Source organism: Pogona vitticeps, chromosome 10 (assembly GCF_051106095.1).
Source record: "Pogona vitticeps strain Pit_001003342236 chromosome 10, PviZW2.1, whole genome shotgun sequence".
Taxonomy (NCBI): domain Eukaryota; kingdom Metazoa; phylum Chordata; class Lepidosauria; order Squamata; family Agamidae; genus Pogona; species Pogona vitticeps.
In genome coordinates this window covers 27418213-27441957 of record NC_135792.1, presented here as the reverse complement: position 1 = coordinate 27441957, position 23745 = coordinate 27418213, and the positions used below count along the sequence as shown (strand labels likewise).

Below are 23745 nucleotides of genomic sequence, written 5' to 3'. Positions count from 1 at the left end.
CCGATGGTTATGGGGAGGCCCCACAAATTCATGGAGCCGGCGGCAGTGGAGCCGGTCAGAATGAAATCCGTCTCGCAGCCTCCCGCCCAGGGGCCGGGGGGGGGGTGTTTCTCGGAGCTCTGCTCTGCCCTCCTTGCGGGGAGCCCGGCAGCCCCCCCCCCCGGGAGAGCCTAGAGCCCCGCTGGCCGCTGCCTCCTCCTCCTCCTCTTGCAGCAGCAGCCAAAACCAGGTGCATTATTTTGGAACAGGAGACGGAGACTCAGGTAGGTGACCAGAGGAATTTTTATTGGTAAGATTTCAGGACAAGGAGGCAAGGGTGAGGCGGGGGGGGGCGCGCCTTCCTCTGTTCTCACCAGGGCAAAGTCTCCCCCTCCCAGCTCAGGAGGGTCCCGTGCTCTTTTTCAGACAGGTTGCCAAGCACGGTCATGATGCCGGCCACGCTCTCCTCCACAGTCAGGGGCGCCTGCAAGAGCCAGAGGGAGGCAAAGTCATTCCCGAGCAGAAGAGGGGGAAGCACCTCAAACGACACCCCCCCCCCCGATCCCTGTCTGGCCCCTGGGGCTTCCTTTCAGGAGGGAAACACTTTACCTGGGCAGGCCCAGTGCAAGAGAGCAGGCGGAGGGGAGACCCTTTTGCAGGGGGGGGGGAGATGCTTCCCTCTGCAGAGAAGCCCCTGAAACCTCTGCCCCCCAAGAGCCTCCCAGGCAGAGGGGCCAGGGGCCTGGAGGCAGCAGGGCGAGCCTTCTGCAAGAGAGGATCGCACGGGAGCAGCAGCTTCCTCTCAAGGAGGGGGCTCGCCCTCCTGCCTCCCCCTCTCCCAGTGTTTTGAACCAGCTCCTCTCAACAGCCTTAGCGAGCGCAGATGCGGGATGTGTGTGTGTGAGGGACTCTGGGAGTGGCACACCCCCCCCAAGGCGACCTGCTAGAGCCTCGGAGGGACCGCCCTTTTCTGCCAAGGGGAATTGTCTCCCTACAAGGGGTGATTCCAGGATATGTCCATCGTTCTGGACCAAACAGGATGCTGCCTCCATTCCCTCTCCCTGGAGGAGCAAAAGGGGTCAAAGAGAGGGTTGCAATGGGGGGGGAGGGTATGCTGTGAAATTGGCCGCGCCCCCTCCTCCAGAAAGCTTTGGCACCTTCCCAGCAGCAAGGCAGAAGGAGGGAAGGGTTCTTTCTGATTCCCAAGGAACAGCAAGGGGCACCCCTTGGAAGGAACTCCCGGGGCCTCTTCCAGCCCTCCCTGATCCAAGCCGTCCGGGATGTGAAAGGCCAAGGGGAGGAAGCAGACTTTGGAAGGAGGAGGAGGAAAAAGGAGAGCCCAGGCCAAGATGACCCACGAAGGGACATGCCTAGAGGGTGGGCAGAGTGCCTGGGCCATTGCTGGCCGGGTGGGAAAGGCCAGGCTCACGCCAGGGCCCAACGTTCTGGATTCCCAGCAGCAGCAGCAGCGGCGGCGGTGGTGGCGGCGGCAGCTGGGCCTTGAATGTGCAAGCAGGTCCTGTGAGTGAGGTGCACACAACGGCAGCCCTTGTGTGGAAGCAGGGAAGGCACATGTTCGAATAAACGATACGTCTGCTCCAGATAGACATAGACACACACACCGCGCAGAAAGCACGCTGCCTCTGTGCCCGTGGGAGGACAAGGCCACCTTTCCTTCCCACAGATCACGAAGAAACATGTGAAGGAGTGCAAGCCCCCGAGGAAGAGAAGGCAGGGCAGACGGTGGGGCCCAATCCCCTCAGGGCGCAGCTCTGCAGAAGAGTCCTGCCGACCCACCTGCTCGCCACCCAGTTCGGTTCTGACCCAGCCGGGATGGATGGCTGCGCACAGGATGCCCTCCTCTCGGTAGCCTATTGCCTGGCACTTGGTGAGCATGTTCAGTGCAGCCTGGAGAGGGAGCAAAAGATGAGCAGAACAGGCAGACGGGCCACCAAGGGCAGGGAGGAGAACAAGTTGGGCCCTTGAAGGGCAACGCCCAGCACGCCGGAGGGCGGGGACGCTGGCCAATGGCGGCCAAAGGCCAAGCGTGTTCCTCGCGCTCTCTGCCTTCTCGCTGGCCTCCTCGGCCCTGGAAGGGAAACGTCTCCCGACAGCCTAGCCATTTCCAGGAGGCCACAGTGGTCCCTGCTGTGGGTAGCCTCTGGAAAGGATGAGGCCCCACAACTGCCTGCTCTGGCTGAGAATGTGGCCGTGGCACCAGCTCGCCCACCTCCGTGGCAAAGCAAAGGTGGCCTCTAGAGACCTTCCACGGAGACCTTTTCCTGGCATATTCGGGGTGGGAGAGCCCACCTTTCTCTCTCTCTCTTTCTCTCTCTCCCAGTGGACAAAGAAAAGAGATCCGGTTGGGGTGTTGGGTTCCCGCCACCCAGGGAAGGGCAACGGCTCTTGGGAAAAGCCCCGCAGGAAGCCGCCTTTGGCTCGTGGGCTTCTGACTCGAGGAAGCCCGGGAGCCTCTTTTCCGAAGAAGCGAAGAAGGGGCGGAAGCACCAGCCCTGACGTCGTCGGCGTCCCACAGGCGGAGGCTGACCTTGCTGCACCGATAGGAGACAACCGGCATGGAGGAGTAGAGCTCGGGCGTCTTCTCAAGGGATCCCAGGACGGTGGACATGTTGACGATGGCGGCTCTCCTGCAGCTCAGGCCTTGGTGCTCAGACGCCTGGGCAGCCGTCCTGAGGGCAGGAAGGAAGGCCTGGAGGGGAACAAATGCCGCCGGGTGATGGCAAAAGCTGCCCCTTGGGCCCGGGAGCATGGCGGGAGGCTGCAGGTGGCCTGGGGGGGGGACACCCTTCTCTTGCAATCCCTCCCTCTTGGGTGGAGAAACCGACCTTGGTCACCAGCATTGGACCCACGAGGTTGATGTTGTAGACTTCCAGCATGCCTGCGGGGGTCGCCGACTCCAAGGGGCAGGGGGGCATGACACCAGCGTTGTTGATCAGGAGGTTCAGACCCGCCCCTGCAAGGCGGGCCTCAGCGCTCTTGACGGCTGCCTGAACACTCTTCCCATCTGTGGCTTCTGTAGGAAGACACAAGGGGACTCTCTCCCGAGTGCCTCGTTTGCCCATGCCCTCCCCTGCATGCCTCCATGCTGCCTGCCGTTCATGCATGCCAGGGGCCTGATCCCACCACCCACCACAGTTCTGGAGAGGACCCGGCCCTTCGAGAAGCTTCTGCTTTGTCTGACAGGTCGACCCTCTTTGCTGGAAGGCAGCAATCCTGCCTCCCGTCTACATTGGCCATCCTCCTGGTTTCTCCCTTGTATTTGCCCAGAAAAGGCAGGTGCCTGTGGGTGACTCAACAAATCCAAACCATTTTGTCAGTTCCAAGGCAACATCCTACCTGATGGCAAAGGACGGGGTGTTTTGCCAGGGCTTGTTTGCCGGGCCGAGGGTGGCTCTCCCTCGGGTTTGGGACGCGGGTAAGACAGCTGGCTTTGCTGAGTAGTCTCAGGAGCTGAGAAGGACCCCCGTCCCTCTTGAAGGCGACCTGCCTGCTCCGCCCTGCCCCCCCCAGCTCTTGCTTGGCCATGTCTGTCCATCAGTTGGTCAAGCAATGGTCTTGGCAAGGAGGGGGCAAGGACCCCTTCTGCCTCAAGGACTCCTGAGTTGCTGAAAGATCTGTGTCAAAAATCCCTTCTGGGGTCATAGGTCAGGTCTTTCCTCTCCTCCCCCCCCGCCCACCCCTGCCCCCCAGCATGCAGGTCAATTTCCCTTTGTTTTGCCCTTGGCAAAAGGGAGGGAAGAGAGCAGTTCCTTTGCAAAAGATCATCGGGAGTACTTTTCTCAAAATGTCTGTGTGTGAAATTGCCAGGATTGGGAAGGCTTTGGGAGGCGTGCGTGTGCGTGTGCGTGTGCGTGTGCGTGTGTGTGTGTGTGTGTGTGTGTGTGTGTGTGTGTGTGTGTGTGTGTGTGTGTGTGAGACTGGGCCCCACCCTCTGGGTGTCAATTTAAGCACGGGTGCAGCCCCACCCGCCCTGCCTCTCAGTGGGACTGTTCAAACAGATGCTGCTCAGGTCGGCAGGCCTTTCTGTCCCCTTCGTGCACTTGTGCGTGTGGGTCCTCACATCTCCCTCCCTCCCTCCCACTCCTGCTTTCCTTCAAGCTCTCGCTCTCTCTCCTCAGAAGGGCCAAAAACTGGTTCCTCCAAGCCCCAGCATCCATCTCTCCAACATCTCCCACAGGCAACCACAAGGAAGAAGATGATGTGCGAGAAGGGGTTGGGGGTGGGGGACAAGCCAGTGACTCTACATACGTACCAAGCTGCAGAATTGCCAGGTTGGGGTGTCTGGATGCCAGCGTTTGCAGCTCCTGCAAGAAAAAGGAAGCAAATCAAGCGGGAGGGGACAGAAGAAAAGGAAGAGCCTGCTTCAGACCAAAAAAAGACGGCTTAAACCACCGGGGATGTGGCAGGCTGCCCTGCCTTGCCCAGGAGGCTCTGCTCTGCGCCTCTGCCAGCTGTGACTTTGCAAAGCCACTGGCATTTCCCCTGGCGCCTTCCTCCAGAAGAGTGACAGGGTGGCCCTCGGGCACCCCACTGCCTAGGAAGTAGCGCGCCTCCATGGTGTGAAATGCAGTAAGCAAACTCTGCAAGCAGCCTGGCTGAGTGAAGTCAATGCCTGCCATGCATGGCAAGTCCTCCTGTGCCTGAAATGAATGCCTTGTTTGTATAATCATGCAGAACCATTGAGTTTTCTGCTGGTACAAAAGTCGGAGAGGATCAACAGCGAAGATCAACAAAGTGTGGAGTAGAAGCCTGCCCGTTTCCTTGGGAGAGGAAGGACAGAGCCAGCCTTTCTCTCACACATAAAACACCAAAACACACACGGGCGCTGGCTGGAGATGCCAGGCTCAGAGAGAAGAGCCCCCTCCGTCCTCCCGAGGAGTCTCTTTACAAGCATTTGGGAGGGGGGGGGTCAGAGAAGGGCACTGAGCCAGGAATGAAGGTGCCTTTGGCAAAGCCAGTGGTGCCAACCCAGGGAGAGGGAGAGACCTCGTTCTTCCAGGGGAGGGGGAGTAGTGGCGGGGGTGGGGAGCATTCTGCCTCCCAAATCGGAGAGGGGAGCATCTGGACTCACCCGAGCCCCGGGGCCTGCAGAGTCACGGCAGGTGGCAAACACCACTTCAGGAGGATTGGGCATCCGAAGGAAATGCTTCACCAGCTCCAGACCGATGCCTCGGTTGGCTCCAGTCACCACCACGCTGTGGATGAGGGGAGTCCCAGCCATGGGTTCTGCTGAAGTTACCACGGCCGCTTCCGTCACGTCCTGACCCACCGGCAGCTTCTCCCGCGTGGTGCTGAACCTTCCTGCCAGGCGGCTGAGTCACTCCCGGCCTCGCCCACCTTCTCTGTCACTGGTTTCATACAATGATCAGGTTCTCCTTTGTTAGAGGGGAGGCCACTCCTGCAGGCGGGCAGCCAGCCGGCTGGGGAGGAGACACTCCCTCCCTCGGAAGCCCTTCTCCTGCAAAGGGAGAACCCAGGCCTGCCAGCGAGCCAAGGTGAGGGGGGGGGTGTCCCTGTGATGCCAGGGTTGTGGACCGTCCAGGGTGCCCAAGGGTTTTCGCCTTCTCTGCTCAAGACTCCACGGAGGGCTGGGGTGCTCTTCTGGGGCGCCTTCCTAGCAGCACGAGAGCCCCCACGCATCGCACAGGCCACGGGAATGATCTCGGTGGGCATTCAGGCAGACAAGCCGTCCCAGGTGGCGAGAGCCTTCTCCCAGGGTTCCCCCTTTCACCCTCACCCCTTCCTGCCATGGCTGGAAGTATCTTGGCCAAAGGGGCCCGATGGCACTCGAGTGGAGCCCCTGCCTTGGAAGAGGAAGGAGAGGTCAGCTGGGCCAAAGCAAGCCTCGCTCTGGTCGAGTGGCCCATCTCCAGCACCAGTGGCCACCGCCCCAGCAACCAGCCACTATCACCAGATGCCGCCAGCACACTCGGGAGCCAGAGATGAAGCCGGCAGCTGGCACCCTCTCTCCCTGCCAGGATCCTCTCAGCTTGATTCAGCAGTTTGAAAGCTGGGCATGCACCCCCCTCGCCCAGCCTGTTGTCTCCCCGAAACGGCATCTTCTCCCATTTTCTGATGACACAAGAAGGTTTTTCCAGACTGGCCGTGGCAGGGGGGGCTTAAGGGGGGGAGGAGGAGAGGAGGGAGGTGTGGTGCCTGAAAGGGGCACCTGAGGCCCTGACTGGTGACTCAGCAACATTTCTCTCCACCAGTGTTGTTGTGCATCAGGATGAAAGCAAACAGGTTTGCTGGGTGTCGGCCTGTTTGCTTTAGGAGGTTCAAGAGTTACCGATTCCCTTGTGTGTGCGCATGCATGCGTGTGTGTGTGTGTGTGTGTGTGAGAGAGAGAGAGAGAGAGAGAATGAGAAAGAGAGAGAGAGAGAGAGATCTGCCTGTGGAGCCCTCCCAAATCTGCATGCATTCCAGTGAGCCCCCCCCCCCCCCGTGTGTCACCAACAGTTAGCTGGGCAACCTGGCCTTCATGAACAGGCGGTGGCAGCAGCATCAGCAGCATCAGCTAGGGTCCAGGCTTGCTACAACCTGCGCAGTGACAGGCCTGCCAAGAGGTGCCAGAGCTGAAAGCAGCACAAGAGCAGACGGGTTTCCCCAGAGGCTCCTCCGTGCCATGCCCAGGGGGTGGCACAGGACGGTGACCTTCAAAGCCCCATCCCACACATCGGCTCAAGGGCAAAGCTTCACACCCCGCTGCATCCTTTTCTCGAGGGCAGCTCCAAGGGGCCGGTCAGCACTTTCTTAGGGTGTTTAAAATAACACATATTTTATTGCCATATAAAGAGATTGTCCATACCCCACCATTCTTTTAACCCCAAGAGAAACTTTGAGTCACAAAGGGAAGATCCTTGGGGAGCACTGCTCATGCTTTGAGCTACGGTGGGCCACGTACACCTGAATGCCCGGCGGCCGGCCTTTGACTTTTGTTCTGCTTGTGACGACTGCGTCTTCAGCTCGAACTCAGCCGTGCACCAGGACTGCTGGGGTGGGAAGGTGGGTGGACCAGCTCGCCCTCTGGCTCCCTTCTGACTCCCCAGTTCTCTTATTCTAGGGTTCTCAAACTCTGCCCCGTCTGCCCTTCTCCCTCTCCTCCCACTTCAGACACACACCGTTTCGGGGACTGGTGTGACCGGCCCCTGACTCCAGGGTTCCTGGGGGGCAGCCACCTTTACCTAAAAATATTGCAGCAGCCAAAGCCAAACAAGAGTCTCACGGAGCCTTGGAAGTAGAGGATGCTTGAGGAGGCACCAGCTTTCATGAGCTGGAGCAACCCACCTCTTCAGAGCCAAGCGGCGGATGGTGTACTCGGCAAACGGCACCTGGAGAGGAGAGCTGATGCCGACTGCCATTCGTTAGGGTTTGAGGTGCCAGGAGACTCTGGGTTGGCTTGAGCTGCAAAATAACACAGACGAACACGGTTGCTTCTCTAGCCATCGGCGGAAATGTGCTCATTCCTGGCACGGCATTGTCTTTATTGAGAACGGGAACACAAAGCTTGAACCACAGCTCAGACACGCTGGACGTATGGGCTGAGAAGGCATCTCCAGCGCCGGTCCTTCGCGGGAGACCTCTTACACCGTGCTGTGGACCGACCCTCCTTTCCAGACTCCCTGGCTTCACCAAGGAACCACTTTTCCTTCCCAGTCCAGGAAGGACCCGGTGTCCTTCTCGGAGACTCTGGAAAGCACTTCCAGAATCCCTGTGGTGCTGTCCTTGACGCTGGTGGGGACCTTTGGAAAAAAGGAGAGAGGTCGAGCCGTTAGAAAAGGCTACTGGGTTTGCTTGGGGCAGCCCCGGAGTGTCGGCACGCCCTCCGAGAGAAGCCTCGTTTGGTCCCTTTCTGAAGGAGGTTAGAAAAAGTGGCTTCTGCCACGTCTCACATCCAGAAAAAAAAAATCCCTATATTTGACTCCTGAAATGCTCCAGTATTACAGAGAAATTAATAAAGGTTGAGGGCCTAAATATCACTAATACCCAGGAAGGAAAATGCATTTGCCAGTTTTATTGATTCCTCCTCAAACTGGGGTTGCATTGAGCTCATTGGAGGGAAAATATGATAGAAACCTTAGCTAAGAAATAATAAACAATAATTATTGAACATATATTTAGATGACCACTGCACTGTCTTTGTAACTCCAGACCTGCCTTCTCCTTCTGCTGCTGCTGCTGCTTCAGATATAACCCTAAAAAAATACACAGAGGGTTAAAGGGTTACATGGAACTTCTTACTGTACTTGCTGATAGGATGATGAGCTAGCCAACACTTTGAGAGTTCACCACCAAATGCTGAAATAAATGTCTGAGTTTTCTAAGGTGACACAAAACACTTTAGCTTTTTTAAATGTTTCTAAATAGGCTGCAAGAGAGAAATTTGTTTATTTCTCCAAAACAGTTTCCAAAGAAGTAGTGATCAGCCAATGGGCATGGGATTCCTTGGTCAACCCCCCCTTTTATCCCAGCTGCCCCTTGTGGGGCCGGCCACTGACCAGTAAAGTCCCCATGACTGTTTTCACCCAGCCAGGATGGATGGACATGCAGAAGATCCCAAATGGCTTGTATTCCAAGGACTGGCAGCGGGTCAGCATGTTCACAGCAGTCTAAGGGCAGAGAGAGAGAGAGAGAGGATATCTCAGAGCCAAGACTGGGCGTTTCAATCTAAGTGCTCCCTCCAAGCCCTGGGATCAGAAGGCAGAGACACATAAAATATCTCCTGGCCGCCACCACTACCACTGTCACACAGAGATCGACTTTAAAGGCTGTCCAGCTGCAGGTCTGGCTTCAACCGGCTCCCATCCTCTGCTGAAGACAGAAGGGGGCTAAACCTGGAGGCAGAGATTGGACCAGGAATGGGTGGGTGGGGGTGTTCTGGGAACAGCAGGTACTCCAACAGCACCAAGATGGATCTGCCCTGAGCTCGCTTCCTTGGGAAGCGAAATCACGGTGTTGTTAAGACATGTGCACGTAAGCATCCAAGATCTGCCCTAGCAGAACAACACAGAAATAAGAGGAACACGGCCTGAGGATGCATGTGTTATGCAATGCAAAGTCAGCCTTTCATGGCCTTATGGAACGGGCACCACCCTCTTGCTGCCAAACTCGGCCCTGGGAAGAGTTGTGATTTTCCCCACCCTGGTTTCTTGTGCTCAGCTGCGCCTGAGATCTTGAACGCACTCTGGGACCCTGAAAACGATGGAGCCAGCCCTTGTTGTTGGAACATCTTGGCTGTCCTGGGGGGGGGGTCACGGTGGGAACCGCTCTTCAAGTGCTTACGGCTAAAATATTTTCAGAAGGCATCAAGATGCCTTGAGGCTGGCTGGGAGATGCCAAATCCCTGCAGGTTGGAGATTTCTTCTAGTGGTACATCACAGAGGAACACAAGTCATTTCTTCCGTTCTTCTTCAGTGTTGCACCACTTCTCCAAAAAGGCAGAAGCAAGGCAATGGAGAATCAAGCAAGCAGGCAGCACAGTTGTCTGATGAATCAAGGAAAGAGTGGCACTCATCCATCCTTGCTGGGCCCAGCTAACCCAGCCCCTTTTACCGATTCAAAATCCCATGTTGGCAGGTGAAGGAAAAGTTTGATGGAAAAGGGGAACGTGAAAAACACACAAAATGTCTTTGTGCCCCTCTTTTGTTTAAACCAATAATTCACGTTTAAGGGGTTCTCTTTGGGAAGTCCATGAAAGAACCCAAGAGTGAACGTAAGCACCGCTTCCATGGGTTTTCCCTTCAGTTTTAAGCAAAAGCCCCACCCTTAGTGACCGTTGTACTAACAGACCAGTTAACTCGCAGCCAGCGGGGAGCCTGGCTCTCCCTTTAGGACCTTAACTGGTCCAGGCTGGCCGATGGGCCGTGTCTCATTATTCCACTTATGGGCACCACCCTCTAAAAGCCAACCAGGGTCAGCGCACTAGGAAGCCCGGAAGAGGCCGCCCTTACCTTGCTGCAGCGGTAGGAGATGACTTGGTTGAGGCTCCACCCGGACATCTTCTCCAGGGAGGCAAAGTCACTGGAGATGTTGACGATGGCGGCCTTGCTGCAGCTCAGCCCCTCCTGGGCGCTCTCCCGGGCAGCCTCCTTCAGCAAGGGGGCAAACGCCTGGACGGAGCAGGGGAAGCAAAGTGAAATGGACCCCCTAACCGTGACACGTCCCAGGACCCCGGGCGGAAGAAGGTCTTGCTGAAGTTGGGAAAACCCAGGCCAGCAGGCCCGAGCAAGGCTTTGCGAGTGGGTCCCCTTGCTTCCGAGGAGGAAATAACCCTCCCTGGGGACTCCCTTCCTGCACTTGCTCATGACACCTCTTGGGAACAGGGTGTCTTCCCGCCCGCCCGCCCGCCCGCCCTCCGACCTCACCTGGCTGACTTGCAAGGTCCCGATGGTGTTGGTGCGGTAAAGGGAGAACATGTTCTCGGCGGTTTCATTGGACAAGGTAGTGAATTTGATCAGAATGCCAGCATTGTTGATGAGCAGGTTGAGTCCGCTCCCTTTCACGTGTCCCTCCACTGTCTTCACGGCGGCCTCGATGCTCTTCAGGTCTCTGATATCTGCTCGCAGAGAAGGGAAAGCTGTTACCGGCTCTGGCCTCCCCCAGGAAGCAGGACCAGCCTGCTTGGGCACCTCTCTGCTCCCTCAAATCCTCCCCCCCCGGCCACTTCTTTAGCCTGGCATCCCACAGCAAAGTTAGGAGCTGCCTCCTTTAGAGCCACCGCTGGGGCATCGCTGCTCCTTTTGAGCCCCTAAGAAAGGGGTTTTCTTACTTTTGAGTGTATGTGTCCACCCAGTCCATGAGGCCAAGAATGAGGTGGCAAAACTGAGGTAAAATGTGAAGGATGTTTGGGAGACATTTAAAAATTCACTTTCTTCAGCCCTGCCAAACATTAGCAAAGGTGGAAACAAACACATACCCATCTGGAGTGCGACCAGGTTCGGATGCTCCAATGCAAGGCTCTGTAATTTCTGGAAAGACAGAAGAGAGTTCCTTCCTTCCTTCCTTCCTTCCTTCCTTCCTTCCTTCCTTCCTTCCTTCCTTCCTTCCTTCCTTCCTTCCTTCCTTCCTTCCTTCCTTCCTTCCTTCCTTCCTTCCTTCCTTCCTTCTTGCTATCTTTCCTCCATCGTCCTTCCTTCCTTCCTATCAGTGGTTCCCAACCTTTTTCATGACCCCCCCTTTTATAATAACCAGGAAACCTGTGGCCTTCATCATTTTTGCATAAAAAGGTATTTTTAATGAGATAAAGTCGTCTCAGAAAACAGAGGCTTCTTTCTCCTCCAAAGGGCCCATTTCTCATACAGACCCGTCGCAGGCTCACTTGAATATCTGGCTCCAAAAGGTCAAGGAAGGAATTATTTAGCAAGACCTATGACACATAGAAGACCTATGACCCTGGGGGTGGGGGTGGGTGGGTCACAACTCCTAGACTGAGAAACTCTGCTTGAGAGAAAAGTGCTGAGGCACAACAGGGGAGACCACATGAGGGTCAGGATGGCACCTCAAGGCACAGAAAGTATGTCTCCTCCCCTGGCCACCTGTACTGTACGGGCAAGCAGAGTTTCCAGGGCTCATTTCCCCAGGCAGCTGGCATGCCATCGAAGCCACCGGTTTTCCCCCTTTATGGACTAATTCCAAAACAAAAGCAGGCTAATTGGCCAGAGATGACTCAGACAAGCCACCCTCAGAACAAACGGGGAGCCTTTTCCCTCTTAAGAGAGCCCCCCTTCTGTAGACAGCATCAGTGTCCTGTCTAGTGAGCCAGGAGTCACCCCAGACACCTTCCACTGAAATGACCCGAATCTTCCAGGTGGGGGCTCTCCAGGGAGCTCACGGCCACTGCCCTGACGGATTCAATGACCCCTGCCTCCCTCCCACTTGTTTTCAGTGTCCTCACAGCTGAGTTCTAAGTTAACTTTGACTTTGTGGTTTGGTAGCCCACACTAGTCATTTCAGCATGGATAACAAAACCAAAATACATTATAAAAACAGAAGTACGCTGGTGTCTTGAGGGCGAACAGCTCTCTCTCCGGGCCCCTTTTCTGAAATCCCTCCCATGCTGGGGCCAAACACGACGGGCGTGGGACTCCGTGGGGTGCTTTTAGGTGGTCAGATGCAGCCCGATCTCCTCCAGCAAGCCTGCTGGCCGCTTGCCAACCACTCCCACCACATCGCCACAGCCCTCCTATCACCAGGGTTAAGCACACCTTAAGAAGAGTTCGTCTGGCAACTTTTGGCATGCTTTTTTTTTTTCATTTGTTTATGATTCTTTAGCACTATGCCTGAAGAACCGAGTTTTTGTTCACCAAAAGCTTGCATTAATTCTTTTGGCTTTTATCGGTCTAATGAAGATGCCACACTCCTCTGCCTTTGAAGATTTTGCCTGAGATGTTTAGCAAGAGTTGTGGGCGAAGGTTTCTGGGTCAAGGATTCCTCGGGAAGGAGAAGCCGGAGGAAGAACACGGATGTGGTCCGTCAGTGGCCGAGAGGCTCAAGATGGGCCACATTTCCTTTCTTACCCACAAGGCCCCAATCCAGAGGAGAACTGCCCTGTGGGGCTGTGCAGTAGTTTAAACCTCCCTTTGCTGCCCAACCGTGATGGTGGTGGTGGAGGTGGTGGAGGAGGAGGAGGGCTAGAAACAAGGGAAGGCTCAGCCGGTGTCTGTGGTTCAGCTCCTCTGTGCTTGGAGGGGGGGGGCTTTGCTGAGTTTAGTGGCAGGGGAGGCGGATCAGCCCGTCGGGAGGGGACCTCTACGGGGATCCTGGCCACGAGCGAAGCCTTCCTCTCCAGAAGACCCGGGTCACCTCCTTCCCCAGGAGGCGAGGCAGTCCTTACCTTTCCTTCACAGCTGGCCAGATCCAGGCTGGTGGCAAACACCCACTTGGGTGGGTTTGGCTTCTCCAGGAAGCGATGGACCAGGCCCAGCCCGATCCCTCGGTCGGACCCGGTCACCAACACGCTCTGAGGATAAAGCTTCTCCATGGCGGCTGCCCTGTTTCCTCCCTTTAGGATGTTATGGCTCCTTCTCCCGGCTCAGCTTCTCATTTCCAGCAGGCTTGACAAATGTTTATGTAGTGCAAAGGCCTGTTTTAATTACTTATTAAACAAGGAGGGAAGGACAGGTGTCATGAAATTACTGAGTATAAGGCTTGGCGTGCCTACATTTAATTAAGCTGCAAGGTGATTTTTAGAGGACTGAATCATGCCGTTTTCTCAAGTGAATCCTGAAATGTGGGCGCCCTCGGCCTGGGCACCGGCTGACCTCTTTGGACTTCTGCTGCAGAGGGACTGCGAGGGCTGGCCTCCTCCTCCTGCCCACGTGATCCACCAGGCGAAGAAGCAAGCCAGGCAGGGAAGTGGGGCTCCCCAGTGGGGCTGCCAGGAGCCCCTCAGCCCCAGCCCCAACTGAGAGAGGGGAGCGAGGCTTCCAACCGCTCTCCTGGGCTTGGTCCACCAGGAACCTTTTCCAGAGGCGCTAAGGAGCATTTGCCTCAAGCTGGACAGCAGGAACGGGCATGTGCTTACATGTGTACCAGCACGGCTGGGTAAAGTGGGACATTACAAGTATGCACAACCATCCAGTCATCCCGTGGTGTCCTGGGCGTGAGAGAAAACAAAGTCTCCAAGCACGCGCCCTTGCGTAGCCAAAACGACACACTCATACACCCACATCAGAGTCCAGGAGGAGCACAGAGGATCTGCAAGCTTCACGGGGAGGTATCTTTGGGGAGGGGCTGAGGGGCGTGAGGCAGCAACCCAGCAAGGATGGGGTACCCTTAGGAGCCACCCAGAGCGGGGTCACTAGGGAAAGTGAAAAGGTGGCACCCACCACCCAGAGGGAAAGCAGGGGCCACTCAAGTCTTGAGCCACTGGCTCAGGTGTTCTGCTGCAGGTCACCAAGGTGAGCAGAGGCGAAAGATGTGGTTTGGGGGGGAAATCCATGATGGAGGGAGGAAAACGAAAACAACCCAGTGAGAAATGTGCTCCCTTGGGGGCTGCCTAATGCTAGGAACTCTCTCTCTCTCTCTCTCTCTGTGTGTGTGTGTGTGTGTGTGCATGTGCACGCGCACGCACACCCACACAAAAAAGGAAGAACTGGGCAGAGGGTGCAACGGAATGGGATATCCTGAATAAAGCATGGCTGGGTGGGAAACCACGAACAATTCTCCACATGGCGAAGCCGTGCTTGTTACTTGGCTCCTTTGTGGTCCACCAAGAGACGTGGTGCCTTGCCTCCACGTGTGCTGGTGCCATAAAAAGAGGGGAGGAGGAAGGATGTGCCAGCTGCCCTCCAGTCCTCCTTCCATGGGCTGGGGCTGTGCTTGCATCACAAGGAGGACGCAGGACTTCAAAAGGATGCTGGGAGTAAAAGGTGCTCCTCCTAGGGCCTCTCCCTGAGCCTCCGCCCGCCCGTGGCCTCCAGGCCTCTCTCCAAAGCACTCCATGGGGAAGGCTCTGGAGGGTCCCCTGGCCGGCTCACCAGGTGGCCGTGAGCCAGGGACAGGAGCGGGCCTGCAGCTGGTTTCTGCCACCCCAACATGTCACTCTCGCACCAGCAGCAAGAGGAGAGAGAGGCGGGTGGCCGGCCCACAGGCAGGAGGCTGCAAGTTTGGTGGACTGGTTCCAGCTCCTTTCTCCATTGCCACGGGCAGTGTGACTCAGCCTTGAGAAGCTTGCCAGGTAATTTAGGATGAGACATTGCTTTGTGTTGCTAGGATTAAAGCATTCCAATAATATTGTGTGTTTGTGTGTGTGTTTAACTCATGCACCATGGCAGAAATAGTCCTTTGATTACACATGTTTGCATAATTGGCTGTGTTGATGAGGGTTCATAAGCCCTGGTGGCCCAAACCTTTGCAGTTCCTCCAGCCGGCATGGCAGGGGCAGCCATGGAGGACTTCAAGGTGCAGAGTGTGCTGGTGACAGGAGCTGACCGGGGGATTGGCCTGGGCTTGGTCTGGCAGTTCATGAACTTGCCGCATCCTCCTCGCCTCCTCTTTGCCACCTGCCGGCATCCGGATGGACCCAAAGGGCAGGTGAGGATTTAGGAAAAGGAGCCAAGTGGGGCCATGAGGGCACAAGGGGCTTCCGGATCTGTGCTGTGTGTTTGAGGGGCAGGCGGTGCTGCACCCCCACAGACGCCAGCCCACGCTTGGGTGGGTTCCAGGGGGAGGGAGGGGCTGCTGGTAGGGAAGCGACCAGGAGAGGAGGGTGAACCAGGAACCTGAGGAGAACTCCCACTAAAGGCATCTGGCTGCCTTTCAGTTGTGACCACAATCCATGAGGTAAAACGAAAGGGTCTGAAGATGCTCCTGGTCGACCCCCTCCCTCGTTTTGAGGAGAGGAAAGCTCTTGAAAGGGGAGGGGAAAGAAGCCCCACAAAAAAAGGCAGGAAGAAAGCAGCTCAAGCCAAGCCTTCCTGCGTCCACCGCTGGAGACCCAACTGCTGGCAACATGGTTGGCCGTAAGCACCGTTTGACAGTTGGTCCCCCCTCCCCTCCCGGGGAGATCGCAGGTGGAGGTGGAGGTGGTGGTGGTGGTGGATCCTCCAGGAGGTTGATGATGATGTGCTGGATCCTTCCTTTCCTCGGCTTTGGAAGGGAACAGCTCCCAGACCCCAAATTCTAATGTGAAGGCAGGTGGGGGGGTAGGGGGGGAGACACCTTCAGGGGCCAGGCAGGGAAGCTGGCCGGCTGGACCAGGAGGAAGGAAGGAAGAAGAAAGCCCTCGGTTTCAGAGATGAAGCTTGGGAGCTGCTCTGTGCTCTCAGCGGTTCAGGGGCCAGAATCATCCTGGGATGGTTCAATTCAGTTTTAGCTTTCATACCGTCAGATGTTGCTCCACATTCTAGGACATTTTAACCAAGAAAAATTCCAGGACATCTTTGTACACAATCTGAAATCTAGGTTTGATGAACTGTACTGTTGGGAATTCAATTACACACACACACACACACACACACACACACACACACACACACACACACACACACACACACACACACACACACACACACACACACACACACACACACACACACACACACACACACACACACACACACACACACACACACACACACACACACAACTTTGCCAAGGGCTGGACTTGTTGATCCAGAGGGTCCCTTCCAGCTCTGCAGTTCTAAGATGATCGTATCTTTATTATTTATTCATTTATTTAATTTATATCCCGCCTATCTGGTCGGTTAAGACCACTCTATTAGAGTTTGAATGGCAGCTGCACTCATTTTTGGGAGGGTTCATGATCGTTCGTGGTTTGTGGGTAACTACGAACCACAAATCATCACGTGCCACCATTTTCGCCTCCCTCTGCTTTCTCTCCTCGGCTCCTTCAGGAGGAGTATAAAAAAAGAGGGTGGCTTTGGGCCCCATCAGAGAATTGGGCACAAGTCAGTCAGCCTCTTGGGGGGGGGGGGTCTGCCACCGAGAGACCACAGCCCTGGGGGTCTGGGGCTGGCAAAGGCCACCGTAGCCAAGACTGGAAGGGTGGACCAGGAGGGCTCCGTCCTGTTTGTGTAAAAACACTGGCTCCTCCCCTGTTTCCTCATAGCACCTGCTGGAGTAAGAAGGGGAGCCTCCCTGAACCGGTTGCTTTGCTTAAGGCGCCCTCTTGCCTGAGGCTCTCTGGTCTTTGGTAGAAGGTTTGCTTCAGGATCCTGCGATCAGCAGGACAGGAAAAGCAGACGGGACAGGCGCCCCCCTCCCCCTGCTGAAATGGCACCGGGGAGGGGGTGGGGAGGAGGAGGGAGGGGGCCCCTCTTGGGTGCCCTTCTCAGCCGGGGCCTGATCTGCAGAGTCAAAGACGGAGTGACCTTTCTCTGGGGATCAAACAGCTTCATGGAAGCTTGTTGAATCGGGGCGGATGAGGGTGAGTCAATGCCTGGATAAATGCCTTGGAGTCTGTGTGCGCGACTCCAGCGGCAAAGTCTTCCTGGAGATCCATCCAAGAGTCTGTCAATGAGGAAGGAATTCCGGGGAGCAAAGAATCTGGACAGAAATCTTCCACCCCAACTCATGGATGCAAGGAGGCCTTCCCTGAGCTCAGAGGAGGCTGCGTTCAAAATAGCCCTGCTCTGGAAAATCAGAGGGCAGGGTTTGCAGCTGAAGAAAGAAATGGCCACCAGCGGAAGATGGGGGTGGGCGAGGGGCAAGGCTATCCACCACGGCTGAAAATGGCTCCCTCCAGCTTCTCCAACATCACTTTCCTAAGTTAAGGACAACAAAGTGTTGCCTTTGTGAGGACAAACAGTTCCCAGGGTCCCTTAAAGGAGGATTTCTGCTCTGGATCCCTTGATTCAGGTTACTCAAGAGTGGCTGTAGAAGCTTTTTGGGGAAAACAGGGGGGGGGCACTATATTTCTATTGAGTTTAGTATGTTTGAAATTAATTTTTATAAAGGGGACAACATGATGCACATGGAAGTGCAAGAACCCAAAAAATAAAGCACGAGCCAGCTTCTTCTTTTTTGGGAGGGTTCATGATAGTTTGTGGTTTGTAGGTAACCAGGAACCACCAGTTTCTGGGGTGTGCCCCCCTCCAGTCATTGCCAAATATAATCATTGTGCTATTATCTATTGTTATTTTCCTTCACAACTACCAGACTCATCTTTCAGAGTGGAGCTCTCTCTTCTCTATATTAACACACATTGTTTCTCTGCTGTTTCTTTTATTGTTACTGTTACTGCTTAAAGTTGATCTTTAAATTGCCACAACATCCTCTCTCTTTCTTTTCTTTTGCCTTGTTTTGTGTCTCTTGTGGGAATGTGGTGGTTTTTTTTTTTTTTACAGAACCAGACTTCAAAAGAACTGAATACCAAATGGGGATCCTAAATCATTTTAAGGGTGAAATGCCACCAGACTCCACTATCTCTTAAAGTCGTCCATGAACATTTTGCTGTGTTAATCTCTGTATGCTACCTCATATGTCTGAGGAAGTGGGCGAAGTTCCACAAAAGTTTACATGAAGATGTAACAGTTAGTCCTGAAGGTGCCACAACGCTTTTGTCTTTTTAAATTTGAATTTAAAATGTGTTTTTACCTGATAACGTTTGCACAGGCAAATGCAGCTACAGTACCTCTTCTACGTAAAACTGTTTTGTCATGTTTTTAAAGAATTTCCCCAAATCTGAAGATTTCTTCATAGTCAGGACAGGAGGGCAGTAAGGGCTTGAGGTTAACAAATGTGAATGTCAGAGAAGGCAAAACTGAAAGTGTGAAAGGGATGACAAGGACAGAAGACAATATGGTGTCATTGAAAAGTGCCTTTACTTGTTCTTTTGGGCGTGTTCCCAGCCTTTTAGGACATACAGAAGCTACGTATATTCTGGTAGAAAAAAATGTCCCCACTCACTCCCTCTCTTCCCGTCAAATATTTATTATCTCTGTATTCATTTCCTGTGAGGTGCCCTGCAACTGTAAGGGTCTATCCAAAATTTATAAGGTGTACATAAAGCCGTTGGAATTAATGGCTCCAATTATGGCATTAAGAGCAGTTAGCATAAATGCAAGTAACTTTGAGAGCAGCAGGAGAAGCACCCTGGCCAGGAGGTGACCCTGCCACGAGGCAGCCCGGGGGGGGGGCTCTCCGATCCACGGGGCCTCCGGGAGGAGCTCAAGCGTAAGGTGGACGGTTGTGGCTCCATCACGCATTGCATCATTGATCAACCAAGGTGAAAAGATACCCACATATTTCCCCCACTCTGGTGGCCTTACACGGGTTACCCACTCATTTCCGCATTGATTTCAAGGTACTAATGCTTACATATAAAGCCCTAAATGGTTTAGAGCCTCGATTCCTGGCAGAGCGCCTGTCCCCACCTAGCTTTACTCATATCACTCAATCAAGCCAGACTGGGCGGCTAAGGGGCTGAACCCTGAGAGAGGCCCGGAAGGAGAGAACAAGAAACCAGGCCTTTTCGGTGATGGCCCCTCATCTTTGGAACACCTCCCCCCCCCCCGAGATCTGACTGGCGCCCTGGCTGGGAATTTTAAAAAACAAGTTGAAGACTTGGTTCTTCCGGCAGGCCTTCCCCCCCCCCCCCATGACATAGCTTCCTTTTCCCATCTTGGAACCTGTTTTCTTTATTGATCTTTATTGCTTTTATGAACAAAGTTATTTGAATGCTGTTTCTATCTTTATAGTCTGCAAGCCGCCCAGAGTAGTAGATTCCCGAATCTAGATGGGCGAGGAGGTAAAAATGGAACAAATCAAATCAAGTCAAATCAATAATCCTCTTCCCCCTCCCGGAGGGGTGGAGGTGGAGGACAGCCGAGGCCCTGAAGGAATGCTCTCGATGGCCAGCCAGGGAGCTTTTTGTCCACAGCCCGGAGGAGGTTGCCCGCTGCTCCTTGGCCTCAGGGAATGAGGTGTCTTTCACAGCCTGGGCGCCAGACCAGCGGGTCCTCTCCAAGAGCCGTCCCTCCCGCTTCCCCCCTTTCATCCTGTTTCTCTTCCTCTCTCCAGGCACTAAAGGACTTGGCTCTTGGGCCACCAAAAGGGTCAACTCTGGTTCTACTCCAACTGGGTCAGTATTTTGTTTCTTACCTCACTTATTGTATGTTTGTTTCCTACCCCCTTTTGTCCCATGAATCAAGATCTGCACCCTGACCTGCTGATTTTAAAAAAATACATATTGATTTTTTGCAAGGCGGGCGGCTGCCTCGTCCCTTTAAACTTATGGCTGATGTCCAGCCTCCTGGCCATTGTGCCACACCAGTTTTCCACAAGTGCAAACCCAGGGTATCATTAGGTGAAACTACAATTCTGTATCTTGAAGGAGTGCTTCCACAAGTGATGGAAAAGATATGTTGTGAAAATATGTTAAAAGGAAAGCCGTGAATGCCATTGGAATTAGCTCGGGAATATAAGCAGCAGCTTTTTTGCATATCTAATTGTGGAGATGTATATAAAAAGGAAAGCATGCTGCCATGAAAAGAATTAGGATCAAGTGTTTGGCTCCTCCTGAGTGCGGGAGGTGAGACACAGTAATTTAAACCACACACACACACACATGCGCGAGCATTAGTGCCCTTCTGCCTCAGTCATCCATGCCTGCAAAGTGGGAGGGAATATTAAATGTCCATCAGCCCTTTTGCCTGCGGGCAGCAGGGTGCCCCCTACCCACCCAGCCAGGAAGTCCAGCCGCCCGTGCAGATTCTGGCCCAGCTGTAGGAAGCCAGAGCATGTTTTTGGCCTTCACACTCTGCAAAAACGAAACCGACTTGTGTTGGGCAGGGGAAGCGAGCCATGAGGTGTCCTTTCCAATCCTTTCGTTTCACTTGATCCAGATGTTACTGATCCTCAGAGCATCAAGGAAGCTGCCAAGAAAGCAGAGGAGCACCTGGAGGGACGTGGCCTCAATCTGCTCGTCAACAATGCAGGCATTGCTTGTGACACCACCCTGGACTCGGAGACGGCCCAGACCATGATGACCGTCTATGCCACCAACACCGTTGGGCCCCTGCGAGTCAGCCAGGTGGGGAGGGTGGAGGCCGGCCTTCTCAAGAAGCTCCGGCTCAGCTCACAAGCTCACCGACCACCCGCTGGCCTCGTCCCACAGGGAGCAGCCCCCACCCCCCTACCCCGCCGCTCCAGTCCAGCTCTAGTCTGGCTGCAGAGGGTTCCCCTTGTCCTCTGTGGCACCTGAGGGCAGCTGCCCAGGGCAGGGCAGGGGTGTGTGGGTGTGGGTGTGTGTGGGGGGGGGTGCGGCTGGGCATGGAAGAGCCGCAAGGGCCACGGAGGGCCTCCCCCACCAACCAGATCGGGCCGTGTGTTTCCCTTTCAGGCTTTCTGCCCCTTGCTCAAGAGGGCTGCCCTGAGGAACTGCGGAGGGATGAGGTGCAGCAAAGCGGCCATCGTCAACATCTCCAGCAGCTACGGCTCCCTCTCCGCCCTCGAGGGGTGGCAGTGGAAGCAAGACGTCGGCTACCGCTGCAGCAAGGTAAAGGGCCCCCCCAGGGGCAGAGGCCCCCACGGCCCCCACTCCTTGGGGCACCTCTGGGGTGTGAGGAGGGAGGGAGGGCAGGAGGCAGCCAGCCAGGAGAGCCCTTCCGGCTCCGGAGCCTTGCTTTCCATGGGAGGAGGCGGAGGACAGAGAGGGCTTCCTTCCCTGCAAGTCTCATCTTGGTGAACAGGGCTGGGGACTGAAGTGTGACCAGGGGCCTCAGAGGCCTCCTTGGCGTCCTACAGCTGGGCCAGAATCTGCAGGGGAGGCTGGACTTCCCTGGGTGGGTAGGTGGGCACCCTGCTGCCCGCAGGCAAAAGGGCTGGTGGACATTTAATGTTCCCTCCCACTTTGCAGGCATGGACGGCAGAGGCTGGAGGGCACTAATGCTTGTGTGTTTGTGTGTGTGGCTTAAATTACTGTGTCTCACCTCCCGCACTCATGCCCTCATTGCCTCCACGTCCACCTGGCCAGGCTTTCTGTTTCTCCTTTGGGCCAGGGAACCGCCTCAGGGCAGAGCAGACCCGCAGGGTGCAGGAAGGCGCTCAGCCTCCTCGCCCACCCTGCTCAACGTCCCCCCCTCGACCTGGCCCCGAACTGTCCTGAGGGGCCTCTTTCCATGGGAACCCAGAAGGAGCCTCCTGGCAGCAAAAAGACCAAGAGGTCTGATTTGGCAACAGCTTGTTGTGTCCAAAACTTTACACAGCCTGAAGCACGGTTGATTTTTAAAGATGCCACAGGGGGTCTTGGTGGTTTCTCCCTCAGCGGACCCGTGCCAGGACCGCTGGCCCCCCTCCCTTGGGGGCCTTCTGGTGAACGTCTGTGCCTGAGAGGGGTCTCGGCCCTACTTTGCACAGAGGCCTGGGTGCCCAAGCAATCCCCATGTCCTCCCTCTGCAGGCGGCTTTGAATATGCTCACCAGATGCCAGGCACGAGGCTATGGCTGTTGGGGGATCCTGTGCGTTTCGATCCATCCTGGGGATGTGAAAACTGGCCTGGATGTGGAGCAGGTAGGCTTAAAAACAACAACACCAGGCTCTGGTGGGAGTCCAGGCCCCAGGGGGAGGGGGGCAGGGAGTGGCCAGGAGGAGGGATGCTGGCTGATAACACCCCCCCTTCCTCTTGTGCTTCACTCAGTCTGCGAATCGCTGCAACCAGAGGGTTTAGAAATACAATATATCTTAAGAGTTAGGATGTCATCCAGAAGGAGACAGAAGTGCTTTCAGGACCACACGTCACCTGGACCATCTTTAAAGGGAAACCGTTTTGAGCAAAGCAGCTGGAGGCAACTGATGCCCCCAGAAGGATCGTGGCCCTTCAGAGCTTAGCCCTGCAGCCTGGTAGCCCCTTTGGGCAAAGGGAAGCCCTCTGTCCGTGGTGCTGAGACCCGGGCTTTCGAGGGGTACAGACCAGTGGGGGAGGGGGCGGCTTCTGCCAAAGAGAAGCTCGGGGTCCTCACCTGGTCCTTCTTCCCAGGCCTTCCCTCCTAACAGCTGGGAGGGAAGCCCAAGGCCTGCTTTTCTAACAAAGGGGCCTCCTTTGCTCAAGGGCACCGTCGTCCAAAGGCCAGGCCCCTCTGCCTCGTTGGCCAGGGAGGTTCTGGACGGCTAAGGGCCCCCGCCCCCCCCTTGGGCTGGGGAGCAACTCCACCCTTTGTCCAATGGCACAGAAACCCTCAAGGTGAATGATAACAGGGCTGTGGAAAATGAGTGCCAGGCTGGGAAGTAGCTGAAGGGGGGGGGGACCTTCGGCCCTCGTGGTGACCTGAGACCACTCTTCTTGCTGCCTCCCCCGGTCCTGGCCTGGCCTGGCCGGAGCTGCCAGAGATGTGGACGAAGGGAGTCAAGTTGACATCTGGAGGCTGGAGGCATAGTTCCCAGGAAAAACTGGGCAAGGGAGTGAGGGGAGATACGCTGGGTCATCCGGTCAGGTCCCGAGTCAGGTTGGTGGCACATCCAGATTCCACCCATGCCCGCCTGCCTGCCCACCTGCCCTCCAAGCATCCCAATGCTGGGAGCCTGTTGGGTTCATGCCCTGGACCACAGCGTGGGCTTGGGGGGGGGGGGGGGAAGGACCTTTCCCCTGGCCTGCCTTCTCCTGCCTGCCTGTCTTCTCTCCTAGGAAGTCCTGAGCGTGGCCTCCAGCACGCAAGCCATCCTTCAGGTGCTCGCCAGGCTCTCTGCCAGCGACAACGGCAGCTTTTTGGACTGGCGAGGGGAAGTGGTCCCTTGGTGAGAAGACGGTCCCACCCACCCCCCCTCCACACCCATCTGGAGTTGGTGGGGAAGGCGGTGCAGCCGCACCCAGAAAGGGAGGGGGCACCATCCGTGGGGGGCTCCAGCACCGATACCTGCCAATTAAAGGGTCTCCGGATCCAACCTCTGTAGCCGCCTGTTGTGATTGCAGGAGGAGGGTCAGAAGGCAGAGGCCGCCTGCAAGCCTCAGCCCAGCCCTCTTGATGCCCACAAATCTGCCCCCTGGAAGCATCGTGGCTTTGGGGCCAAAGGGGGCTAAAATGCTTATGCCCTGAAGCCCTGGTTTTTAAAATGACACCTTGTTTTTCAAGGACTGAGGAAAAACTGGCCTCCTTTGCCTCTGTGTGAATGGTTTAGCCTGTTGCAGTAAAACCAGGCAAGGACCCCCCCACACACACACACACACGGCGGGTCTCCTCGGGCATGACCCCCCCCCACGGACTGTGTGGCACCTCACCCGTGGCCTGGCACGTGGCTCCATTGGCTGGTCTCCTGGCCTGGGTGGGGGCAGAGGATCCTTTAATCAGA

General features: G+C 55.6%; 3 protein-coding genes across 4 annotated transcripts; 1 reads left to right on the top strand and 2 right to left on the bottom strand.

Annotated features, from left to right (window-relative positions):
- Positions 1 to 278: 278 nt before the first annotated feature.
- LOC110081326 (C-signal-like) lies at positions 279 to 5276 on the bottom strand. The gene is made up of 6 exons (XM_020797934.3): positions 5072 to 5276; positions 4253 to 4304; positions 2826 to 3013; positions 2528 to 2689; positions 1777 to 1887; positions 279 to 463 (listed from the first exon to the last, which is right to left on the bottom strand). Exons 1-6 carry the CDS (start codon positions 5219 to 5221, stop codon positions 350 to 352), a joined length of 777 nt encoding a protein of 258 aa, XP_020653593.3. The 5' UTR covers positions 5222 to 5276; the 3' UTR covers positions 279 to 349.
- Positions 5277 to 7459: 2183 nt separating this feature from the next.
- On the bottom strand, positions 7460 to 13066 carry LOC110081327 (C-signal). The gene is made up of 6 exons (XM_020797935.3): positions 12833 to 13066; positions 10916 to 10967; positions 10365 to 10555; positions 9951 to 10109; positions 8499 to 8609; positions 7460 to 7742 (listed from the first exon to the last, which is right to left on the bottom strand). Exons 1-6 carry the CDS (start codon positions 12977 to 12979, stop codon positions 7629 to 7631), a joined length of 774 nt encoding a protein of 257 aa, XP_020653594.2. The 5' UTR covers positions 12980 to 13066; the 3' UTR covers positions 7460 to 7628.
- A 3771-nt stretch (positions 13067 to 16837) lies between these two features.
- LOC110081325 (C-signal) lies at positions 16838 to 23340 on the top strand. Of its 2 annotated transcripts, XM_020797933.3 has the most exons (6): positions 16838 to 16888; positions 19483 to 19543; positions 20307 to 20494; positions 20804 to 20959; positions 21862 to 21972; positions 23084 to 23340. In XM_020797933.3, exons 1-6 carry the CDS (start codon positions 16883 to 16885, stop codon positions 23195 to 23197), a joined length of 636 nt encoding a protein of 211 aa, XP_020653592.3. In that variant the 5' UTR covers positions 16838 to 16882; the 3' UTR covers positions 23198 to 23340. The 2 variants fall into 2 exon arrangements, with proteins under 2 accessions (XP_020653592.3, XP_072836918.2); XM_072980817.2 differs by lacking the exon at positions 16838 to 16888 and having other exon boundaries at positions 18504 to 19543.
- The last annotated feature ends 405 nt before the right edge of the window (positions 23341 to 23745 follow it).